The sequence below is a fragment of the Naegleria fowleri genome (assembly GCF_008403515.1).
Source record: "Naegleria fowleri strain ATCC 30894 chromosome Unknown tig33, whole genome shotgun sequence".
Lineage (NCBI taxonomy): Eukaryota > Heterolobosea > Eutetramitea > Acrasida > Naegleriidae > Naegleria > Naegleria fowleri.
This window is the reverse complement of record NW_025407965.1, coordinates 68320-79687: the sequence shown is the minus strand read 5'-3', so window position 1 is coordinate 79687 and position 11368 is coordinate 68320. Positions and strand designations below refer to the sequence as shown.

Sequence of the window (11368 nt, the reverse complement as noted above, 5' to 3'; positions counted from 1 at the left end):
CTATTAGGTCATGATTACTTTCGCCAAACTTCAAAAACATATTTGGACATAATCTAAAGCAAAACAAACCTAAAAAAATGAAAATATTTCAAGTAGAGGCTGTAGGTGATGGACCAGGAGGTATTTGCTACCATGTCATGGAAGTGATTGGGAGCAAAGTAAGTAGCTGCGTATTTTGAGGTACAAATAAGGAAATTGCAACAATGTCACCTGTTCTTTACATCATCCATATTTATTTTAAAATCATTATTACTAACTACTGAACAAAATGAATGAACTCCGATGAAACATCAACATAGTTTTACGTCTTTCTCGGACAGAGACATCCCAAAGCAAATCCCAACTCGATCTACATCTTTGACATGATTAACCAAATTTGGACATGTCTGGAACATCAGGAAGGAAATGCTCCAACTCCTCGATCGATGGCAGCTTCATGTGTGGTGGGAAAGAATATTTACATCTTTGGAGGATATTCTTCCAATACAAATTCTGAAAATCAATCCATGTCACATGTCCATCATCACAATCATGCGAGCTCTGAAAATAATACTCCCTCTCACGTTGTATACAATGGAATGTATTATTTTGATACTGATACCTATCGATGGATACATATTGAAAACAACAAGAATTCTTTGTGGCCAGATCCACGAGGTGAGTATGATTCCTTTTGATTGATGAAAAGAATATCATTTCAAATTATTATCTTTACCTTAATCATTGATTACAATCACTCTTGAATCTTTTCCAAACGATTGAAAACTCTCACATGTCGTGAATTCATTAAATCCACCTGATGGTTGAAAAAAATCCAAGCTGGAGCCCAAATGTGGCATTACAATGGCAAATTGTACCTTCTCGGTGGATGTCAAGGACGTCAATTGTATTTTTCAACCTTGTATGAATACACCATCGAAACCAACACTTGGAAAATAATTGAAACTACTTGTGGAGAAAATGCTTCGTGTTTGGATGATCTCTCGAGTTATGAACTAGTTCATTTCAATCCTGTCGTTCATGCGTCGAATCAAAACGAAAGCTTCATTCAAAAGCCAAAAAGATTTTGTTGTTTTTCTGCCAATTTAATTGGAAATGAATTGTTTATCTTTGGAGGACTTTATGCAAATGAAGAAATGGAACATCATCAAGCTTCAAATACACTCTTTGTATTGGATATGGACACCATGGAATGGAGAAGACCACACATGGCTTCAGATAATACACTTGTTCCTGGTGCAAGAGCTTCACATACATTGTGTGACATTGGGTCTTGCGATTTAATTCTCACAGGAGGATGTGACGTGGTTCACAATTCGGATTACGACCCTCATGTTTACATGCTGAATGTCAAAGAAATGAAATGGTACTGTTTGACAGATTTTTTCTTTGGATCTCACATGCCAAAGCTTGTTGGAATGTCGAGTGTGTATTGTAAAGAAACAAAACAAGTATTTTATTTGGGTGGAAAAGGATATGATGATGTGATGAATTATCACTTTTATCGAATTGACACCACATTGGTGAAACTCATTCATGAACATGAAGCATATTTATCAATCAGTAATAATGGAAAACATAAAAATTATGGCTCAACCGCATTAGCTCACAAGAGAAGTTCATTAAAAGTGGAGAAAAGTTCTTCTCACTGGTCAAGTAAGACCTCTGAGAATAAGCTTGTTGTAGAGACTTGTAGAAATGATCAAGAAATGAGTGGATATCAAAGTGAAGCGCAGAACCCTTCCACTCGAGAAAAGAGAAGCAAATCCTCGATTATAACCTACTCTCCAATTCCAAAAGTGGACTCTTCTGAAGGTGAATTATTGGAATTTCAAAACGATGGTGTGAAAAGAGAAGAAGGATCATCTTCCAAACGTACGATTGAACATATTTTGGATTTTTTCAAAAAATAAGGATTTGAACATGCTTGCGACATGACATTAAAAATCAAGTGCTGGCATTTCTTATGAATTTTTAATCCTGTGTCATTTATTCTGTGATCATCATACATCTTTCATTAATATCTGTCCATATATCTTATCTTTTTAATATATCTAAAATCATGTAATAGTTCCAACATTTTCTGGACCTCAAAAAAATTGCTGATCAATTTTTTTTATTTTTGGAATCGTGGGATCTAAACTGAAGGATTTTCATCGAACGCAATTTTTTAAAAAAAAAACAAGCACTGAAAAGTTTTGAAATTTTTTTATTCATACCAATCAACCTTGGTTACTCACACTGCCACCAATCGTTCAGGAAAAGCCAAGAAGGTTAAAAAACCACATCGTCCAAATGTCAACCATCCTTCATTGAATGTCAGTGTTTCCTCTCCCATGGGTTTGTTGGATGGTAAGAAATCAAAGAAGGCCATCAAGATCAAACGACCACTTCCGTCCAATTCCACCTCTTCTCATGACTCCTCTTCATCCTTTGAGGAGGACACTACCAACAAGATGCAACAACAAGACAAGTTGATCCACATTCGTAGTAAAAAATCATCCTCTCCAAAATATGCGATCAAAGTTTCAAGCATTAAGAGATTGGGTCGTGTGGCTGGAATTACACATCTGACTTCAGAGTTCGTGACAAATATTCAAAAGAGTCAATTTATCTTTGAAGAAGTTGTTCAACGGGCATGTCAAATGACAAATGACATGAACAAAAAAACCATTACACATGGAGTGGTGAGTCGTGCGTTTGCTGCGGTCATTCCATTCGTTAAGGAAATTCCAAAGAATGATACAAACTTGGAATTTGCAAAGGCATTTAATAATGATGAAGAGGATGAAGACCTTGATGAAGATTATATTGAAGAAGATCAAGATGATTTAGAAGATGAATAAACGATTATTTCATTCATTTAGGAATGGAACAATAAAGAAATACTCTTTTATATATATATAAATTTATATTATAATTTATCTCTATTTAGAAAAATGAAATATTTTCAAAAAATTTGAAAGAAAAAAATGAAACCTTTTATGAAACTCTGTAACAAGATTCATCAAGGCAGCAACATCATCATCCAATACTGCTCGAGTAGAACCAACTGCAACAAGATCTTGTTGGGAAATAAATTATTACTCTCCGGTGATGGAAAATCAAATACAAATACTTGCCTCCGATTTAAATCCCACGCCATCGGAGCTGCTCTGAAATCATCCAATACTTCATCAACTCCCTCCTCCAATAGTAGCAGCAGCAATACTCCAAACGATTATAAAATTCAATATGAAAAATATTCCAAAGATGTAGCACAAAAAGTGGTCGACCTGTTTCATTCAAACAATAGTTGCCAACTCTCAACCTTTGGAGGTGCAGAAACGGAAAGTCTGGAACATGTGAAGACTTCTGTACTTCCGATGGCCGTTGTTAAAAAACAAGTCTCAAATATTTATTTGGAAGAATTCAAATCAAAAAAGAAAGTTTCTCCACAAGGTGATCCCGAACCTCTCGAAGGAATTAAATATTATGATGATGTGAATTTTTCTGGATTTGATGATGATGGAAATGCGCTTAAAAATTGGGATTTATATCTGTGCATGCCAGAAACAAGTGAACATTTAAAGAATTTGGACCACTGCCCAGAGCCATTTCAATTCAGAAGGAGGCTCAACTCTGATGAGAGTGCAATGGTTAGTGTTGCCACTGGTCACACAGATCAAGCAATTTCATCCATGTTTCGAAGAATTGAAAGGCTTCCTCCTCGTGCAGTCATGTCTTGCACACTGGAGCGCATTCCTGAAGAATCGAATGCATTTCATCAAATTTGGACTGAACAATTCAGAATGCACCCCAATGTTTCCGTACAAATGAAAAAGAAGAATGCAAGAATTTTCAAAGTTAAGGTTGTGAAATCGGCATTCCATGTTGAGGTTGGAAATGAAATGAAACAAGTGGAAAATTTAGATCATTTCACTGATGAAGTGATTCCGGATCCTCTTGCATCGTCACACAATATTCGATCCATCATTAGTCGTCTGAACGCCACTCCACAACGAATTGTACCCATGCTAGAGAAGGGATATGGCTTGAATTTGAGTGATTTTTTCATCTTCCACATTAATTCGTATTGTATCAAAATTATGGGCCGTGATGCCAGTTCAAAGAAGGATGCAAGTGAATTCTCCATGTACGAATTGGATTATGGGTACAGAATTACGAGTGAAGCCATGCTTAATCAGTACTTGGCAAAATTTCAAACCATGCATTAATAAAGGTGAGCTAGTGATTAATGTTGAAGTTCCACTTTCTCCATTGTTCTTCATTGAATGTAGTGGGTGTTAAGCTTCCCCTTGTGGGGTACTGCACGATCTTCTTCGGGAGATGATAAGACATCCGAGTCGAATTTTGTGTTTGATTTAAAAGAGGCCCTCGGAATTGAGAAAAATCGACACAATTAAAAGAATTTTATATATTATAATTTTATTGTTGGATATTGAGTTTAGAACTTCAATGGAGAGAAGAATTCCTTCATGGCCTTACCACCCTTGAGGTATCTTGCTTCAAACTTCTTCTTGATTTGTCTCTTTGCTTCCTTCTTTTGTGATGGGTCTTCTACTTTATCAGCAACCAATCCCTTAAAGTCCATATCCAATGTATGTCTTGTTGGCATCAAGTGTTGGTAGTTGACAGCCTTGATGAAAACAGTGAGCTTGCTTCTCTTCTTGAGTGAAGTCAAGGACATGGATTTAGTCACTGGCTTTGGATAATGGTCAATACCGACAACAACTGCGTGTGGGAAAGACTTGTCGTTAGCGGCCTCATCAAAGTTCTTGACGATCACTGCCTTTCTACCAGCATATCTACCTTGCAAAATAATGACGATTTTACCTGGTTTCAAAAACTTGGTTTGAGTTTGAGTCTCTTTGGCCATTTGAAATGATGGATAGGGCGATGAGTTTTGACGTATTTTTTTTCAACAACTTTTTTATAAATTTGAAAGTCAACCCAATACAAGAGTTTACAATGGAATGGGAAATTTGTGTTTGAAAAGCCAACAAAATGTTGAGTGAGTGTTGAGCGAGTGGCTCATCAAAGTGATAATAATTACCAACACCGATAATCACCAATGGGTTCTCATCCACTTGTTCGAAAGTCAGCATCAGCACGACAGCAACACTCCGTATCACCACCTGCAGCATCCTTCGGTAAAGAAAACACAAAAAAATGTTCAACCCAGGAAATCTTAGTAAATATCTTCACTTATTCCAAACAAGTCGGATGGGAAAAATCGGTGAAAAACTCACAGCATTGAGAGGACACGGAGAAGCTGGAGGATTGGTTCGTGTTACCATGACTGGACTCGGAAAAATTGAAAAATTGGAGCTTGATGATAAACTATCGGGAAAGAGTTTGGAAACTATTGAAGATCTTGTTGTGAGTGCATGTAATTTAGCTAAAGATGATTTGGAGAGACAAACAACTGAAGAGATGATGAAATTGAGATCGGATCCAGAGCTTCTTGCTCTCTTCTCTCAAATGTTCAAGAAGCCTGGAGAGAATTATTAAATATTCATACATTCGGCCAATATTTAAAAAGATAAATTTCATCAAAATTATCACCGTTCATGGATATCAATAACAAGCCTCACCATCATGATAGTATGCTAGAGTTATATATTTCGCGAACCAATTTTCGTTCATCAACCAATCAATTCCAAATCTAACAATAACAATTGGAGAGAATAATTCGATGTGTAAAATGTTATAATCGGCTGTACCTGTTCCAAAGTATTAAAATATCAAAAATAATTCAAAAATTCAATTATTAAATTATTTGTGTGATAATATATAATATGCCGTGCTGAGGGCAACTATCACGCTTACGTGGTGAATAATGCTCAACAAGTTTGATGAATACCAAATTATTGTAAAAAGCTGTTTGGTTGGCTGTCAAAGTGTTCTCCAGCAAGAAAAAAAATTCAAAAATGATTTTATTCCTGTAGAATTTTTCTTCTCACATCCAGTTCGACAGTGGTAGGTATCAAAGGCTTTTTGGGGTGGCTATCCGAGGGTGCCTTCGAGAGAGACTGCAAGCAAGGTTAAGGAATTGGAAAAGGACGGACAGAGTTGAACATGCGTTCTTGTATCAAACAAGCCTCTCACTCTCCAATTTCTCTTGTTCAAAATGATGACTATGTAAATGACGAGTCTGACTGATAATGTGCAGACAAAACTTACATTTGGCTTTTATTGGCTGATGATACGAGTGGAAAGAGTACGGGAGAGAGACTTGGTACAACTTGTTTGATTCTGTTCGGTCCGAAACCAAAACTTGCAACCTTGATTGTATCATTTCTTCAGACATCCTCTGGGCCACCCGGAACAACATTTCATTGACACCAATGCTTGTTACTCTTTGATGATGATGATTCCTACCAAGATTGGATATAAGATAAAGGTAAAGTATCACTAGGAATCACTGGTGGTGGGCAATGAAGGCAGAGTGTGTGTTGTTTAGTGCACACTCAGAGAAAGTCGTCCACATTCTTCGGAAAGAGTTCATTCAACCTTCAAATGATGAAGAAAACAAGATGAGGCATTTATCCGATGCTAACTCAATATGAGAGACAACTCTTTTGCTACCTTTAAAATTCTGACAAGGTTTTGATTGTATCTTTTCCATAGTGTGTGGATGAAATTCCAATTAGGATTGTCTTTATTGCCCACCACCGAACATTTGAATTGACCAATTGATTTTAATATGTATTATTCATACCGTGTCAATAGTGTTTAAATAAATAATATGATTGTTCGTAAAATTGTGTCATTGTTGAGCAAAGTCTTTTCATTTGAATCATCTGGGAATAAGTTCACAAAAGATCATAAGACAACGTGCCTTAATAATGGTGAATGCTTGTCATTCATCACCGAATCAAGCTGGAGGATTGATTATTCACAGTTTCCAACATCTCGAATTGAGGAGAAGATTAACCACTCTGGGCATTTCTCATCCATTCTTTCATTATTGAATCAAAAGAAACCCACTCAGCCAACGGAGAAACAGGAATCGAGTGCTAATTTGCCAAACATGTCGTGTTGGAAAAAGATGTGTTTTTATAAAGGTGTGATGATTATGACATTCATCAATCAATTCAATAAATGTAAATCATTGGTTGTGAAGCAAAGTGATTCCAAATGGTGGAAACAAATCCATATATCAACAAGTCCTCTCACAGTTACAATGGTCTAAAATAAATAGCTATTCCAGTATTAATGATGAAAAAAAGAACACTACTCATCCAAATGTCTCGGAACGTATTTTCTCCCAAAAATTCTAATCGATAGGCCGTTGAGAGCCAAACTCCTTGCCCAATAAACCACAGAGCAATCCAAATGAGTACAATGAGAAGAGAGAAACGTGTGGTTGCATTTTTCATCTTGTCATAAAAGTAGCTCTGTAATGTAAAACCAAATATGGAAATAAACCACACAAAATATTGCACTGTGCATACTTTGTTGAACATGACAAATATAAATGTCTGAGAGAAAATAGTACAAAAGAAATTCCTTCGAGTGGTATTCCATGAAAGGGCCAATAGAGAGAGAAATTGAGGAAGAAATGCCAATAGAGAAATAATTTTTGAGCTCTTCAATGCTCCATCCAAATATAAATAATAGAAATAAATTGAAAAATTGTGTCGATTGTCACTCCTCACCACATGATACAGATAGGACTCGTAGAGGAATTGATATCCATAAAATTGATAAAATAAAATTAAAAGAGTCAAGCAAGTTCCTCCACTCCACACACAATACCAAAAACATGCTTTGGTTTTCTGTGAAAATGTTGTAAAGTCCATGAAAAAGTAAATATATATCAAAATGGTAGGCAAGTAAATGATTGGATAAATTTTAAAGTGCACAGAGAGTCCAAACCAAATACTTGATTGAAAGAGTTGACGTTTCTGAAATGAATAGAGAGAAAGAAGAACCAATAATACAATGCATTGATCGGCATTACCTCGAGTCGATACATTCACTAATATTGGATTCAAAAGAACTGTAGCATTGGTAAGAATGAGACTAATGTTATTGCATGGATTTTCCTTTTGGTAAAACCTGTTAAAATTCATTTGTAACAATTCGTAAACCAGCCATGCCACCAGTAAATCTACAAGACAAAATAACAATTTTCCCATAATGGGGTGAATTAAAATGTTTGGAATCATTAGATAACTTCTGTTATTTTGGAGTGTTTGTTGTTGAGTAGATATCAACAAGAGTGTCACAGAGACGTTATAAAATTATATATAATAATAAATTATATATATAAAAATTAATGTTTGAAAAAAGGGAACCTTGTTGATTGCAAATATTCACATTATTCACACTTACAATAATGGAGTGTAACGATATGTTCCTCTTTTAAAAGGAGATTCTCCATTCACCACAAATTCTGCAGCATCTGTAAAAACTTGATAATCCACATCCGTGTACTTCACCATAACTTGTAATTAAATCCAAAATAAATTATTTCAAGATTAAAAGATTCATGGATCAAAGAAAATATTGTGTTTCATCCAAATAATAAAATTTAAATATATAATCATCAATAATAGAAAATTCCATCCCATCCGATCATTCAGTATTTTTCTAAAAACCTACAATTCCGATCATGCCAAACACTATACACAATCATCATCATCCGAAGTATAAATCCTACTAAAAAAGATAGATTTCTACGTTTTTTGGGATTTGTGATCATTGTGTCATCTAACGTTGAAATTTGTGTTTCCGAGTTTTGCATTTTTTTTCAAACATTTTTCCAAACCTTTTGAAATCATTTATTATGATTCATATAATGACAACTCGTTTCCCCTCAACATACATTCAAGACATTTGAAGCTTCATATGTAATGTCCTCAATTGATCATCAAGAATTTTTCATTGAAAGTTTTAAGCTCTCTTGAATCCCAATTCGCAGTTTTTAATTTTTTTTGGAAAAAAAATGCAAACTCGAGTGTTCTCACATCTCAGCTCGAAAACGTTGCGTCAGATTCGGAGTGAATCCATGATGCCATCCAGTTGTTTTTCCATCGCTCAATTAATGATTCGAAAGGAATACTCTTCATCATCATCATCAGTTTCAAAGGAACAAATTAACAAATTGTGTTTACTTTCTAGAGTCTCTTTTCAAGAGGAATCTCAATTAAACAAACTCACTCAAGATGTTAATAATATTATGATGTGTCTGGATATTTTGCAACAATCACCGGTGAGTGATGAAATTCAACCCATGTATAGCCCCATGCAATTTTATAAGAAGAGAAGTAATCGATGGAGAGAGGATGTAGCCTCTACGAATACTTCCGAGGCCGAGTCAATTGCACGTCGAAAGAATATCATTCAGAGCAATACAAAGGATGTCAAGGCTGGATACTTTATTGCTCCAAAAGTCAAGTAAACTTCCTATGAAGAGAGATTTTTTGACAATTATTCATTGTGGAATTTTTGTTAGTATTGATGATTGATTGGAAAGAATTCTAGTAATAGTAATTTTCATAGGTTTAATTTCACGAATGGTAGTAATGATGATTTATTATGGAATTTTAAAATATTTAATATAAGAGGATTCAAATGATCAAACTATTATTATTATTGATTTCAGATCATTCACAAGTGTATTTAAACATGATGTTGTCGATAATTTAGATCTTGCCAACGTTGAAAAATTAATTTTCAAGTCTAAATTTTCTCGAACATTTCCATACTAGTAATCACAATCACCATCATCCATGAAAACATTCATGTACACCTAATATTTTACGTTAAAACTCGTTGAACGTGTCGAGTCAATTGGATTATCGAAGAGAGGAACTTGATCCTTGTGTGGTTTTTCAGCAGGAATGTGATCCGATGGAGCCACCACATCTCCCTTCAAAGTTCTGCCTTCTCCTTGGAACGCTTTAAAATGTTCGTGATGATGTTCGTCTGTTGTTTTTCCAGTACTTGTGCTGCCTTCTTTGCTTTCGAAAGGGTGTCGATTCATTCTTTATAATTATTGTTGTAGAATTTTGTACCAATTTGTCACACAAACGTTATTTTGTGGAGGTTCTTTTTGGTATTTTTCCTGAAATGGCAACATTTGTGTGTCACTTTCTCTCGTTTTTCATTGCTTGATTGTTGTGTCTGATTTCATCTGTCTGTTTGAAATAATGACTTGTTGAGAGATTGAGATCCCTCTATATACCTCTTGAGAAACATATTTCGAAGTATTTCAATTTTTTGCTGAACTACCCTTAACTGCACAATTCGTCAAATTGAATAAGTATTATTTATTCACAAAATTCTTTAATAGGTTTCGCAACTGGCTGATGAAACTTATCTCTCCTAATACGAATGAGATCGAACAATTCACTTCCAAACCTTTCCTCCACTTGCTGTCTTTGAGGTGTTGACAATGGATGTGTGTTTCATCTCAAGTTCGCAATGAATCGTATAATCCGTTCCATACCAGGTCTTGTAATCATTTTCTGATTGACCAAGCATCGTCTCTACAACATCGCCCACAGAGATTCTTTCCATTCTTCCAATTCTTTTCACAGTCAACCCATACTTTCGATAGCTTGTCAACCCTCCAAAAATGATTTCAATTCAACCCTCATCCTTGTCTACTTCTCCTGAAATGAGGTATTTTCGCCATGTTGTCTTGAGTGTTGGATCCACCTTGACGAAAACAGAGCCAAATCGTTCAAATGAAAATATTCCCAAGTCATGAAAATTGTCCTTCCAAATTTTCCCCAATTTTCCCACAATTGGAAAGAACCCTAAAATGGCAAGCTCAAAATCAAACGAGCGAAACAACTTGTTCCAATCTTCGATCACGTTAATGCCATAGAGTCCTTCTTGGAAGTCTAAAAGCCCGAGAACATACTCCAGAGTTGGACTGTGAATGAACTGAAGCAATCCTATTCTCACATTCTATTTCAAATTACAAAAACCACTCAAGATCATATACCAGGAGCTGGTACACTTAAAACCATGACCATTCCTCAACTATTACATAAAATTGACCAATTAAAACTCACCAACAACCATTCAACAAGATATTAGCTTTCGGGATTCAATTTAATTTCAAAAAGTAGAAAGGATGAAATTCAAACACATTCCGAAAATGAAAGAACAACGTCATCTGAAACATCTTTTCATACAAATGATCATCAGCAATTACTTGATGTCACAATGTCCGATCAAGAAAAATTAGAATTGGAACAATTACAAAATGATTGTCAAAATTTTACACAATTTATCATGAAAGTACATGAATTCGTGGCAAAAAAACATTTTTATTAGCATCTCCAACTAACATCCTCAATCTCTATCCCTACACATTAAATCCTGCAAAGGGCAAGATATGAAA

General features: G+C 35.2%; 6 protein-coding genes across 6 annotated transcripts; 4 read left to right on the top strand and 2 right to left on the bottom strand.

The window, feature by feature from the left end:
* Positions 1 to 77: 77 nt before the first annotated feature.
* On the top strand, positions 78 to 2846 carry FDP41_003021 (uncharacterized protein; the record flags this gene model as incomplete). The annotated part of the gene is made up of 4 exons (XM_044706280.1): positions 78 to 158; positions 300 to 657; positions 820 to 1875; positions 2260 to 2846. The coding sequence occupies 4 exons, from the start codon at positions 78 to 80 to the stop codon at positions 2844 to 2846; spliced, it is 2082 nt and encodes a 693-aa protein (XP_044562412.1).
* Positions 2847 to 2972: 126 nt separating this feature from the next.
* On the top strand, positions 2973 to 4217 carry FDP41_003020 (uncharacterized protein; the record flags this gene model as incomplete). Its single annotated transcript, XM_044706279.1, has 1 exon — positions 2973 to 4217. One exon carries the CDS (start codon positions 2973 to 2975, stop codon positions 4215 to 4217), a length of 1245 nt encoding a protein of 414 aa, XP_044562411.1.
* A 230-nt stretch (positions 4218 to 4447) lies between these two features.
* FDP41_003019 (uncharacterized protein) lies at positions 4448 to 4879 on the bottom strand (the record flags this gene model as incomplete). Its single annotated transcript, XM_044706277.1, has 1 exon — positions 4448 to 4879. One exon carries the CDS (start codon positions 4877 to 4879, stop codon positions 4448 to 4450), a length of 432 nt encoding a protein of 143 aa, XP_044562410.1.
* Positions 4880 to 5172: 293 nt separating this feature from the next.
* Positions 5173 to 5514, top strand: FDP41_003018 (uncharacterized protein; the record flags this gene model as incomplete). Its single annotated transcript, XM_044706276.1, has 1 exon — positions 5173 to 5514. The coding sequence occupies one exon, from the start codon at positions 5173 to 5175 to the stop codon at positions 5512 to 5514; it is 342 nt and encodes a 113-aa protein (XP_044562409.1).
* A 1670-nt stretch (positions 5515 to 7184) lies between these two features.
* FDP41_003017 (uncharacterized protein) lies at positions 7185 to 8755 on the bottom strand (the record flags this gene model as incomplete). Its single annotated transcript, XM_044706275.1, has 3 exons — positions 7185 to 8187; positions 8344 to 8455; positions 8614 to 8755. The coding sequence occupies 3 exons, from the start codon at positions 8753 to 8755 to the stop codon at positions 7185 to 7187; spliced, it is 1257 nt and encodes a 418-aa protein (XP_044562408.1).
* Positions 8756 to 8956: 201 nt separating this feature from the next.
* FDP41_003016 (uncharacterized protein) lies at positions 8957 to 9412 on the top strand (the record flags this gene model as incomplete). The annotated part of the gene is made up of 1 exon (XM_044706274.1): positions 8957 to 9412. One exon carries the CDS (start codon positions 8957 to 8959, stop codon positions 9410 to 9412), a length of 456 nt encoding a protein of 151 aa, XP_044562407.1.
* Positions 9413 to 11368: the final 1956 nt, after the last annotated feature.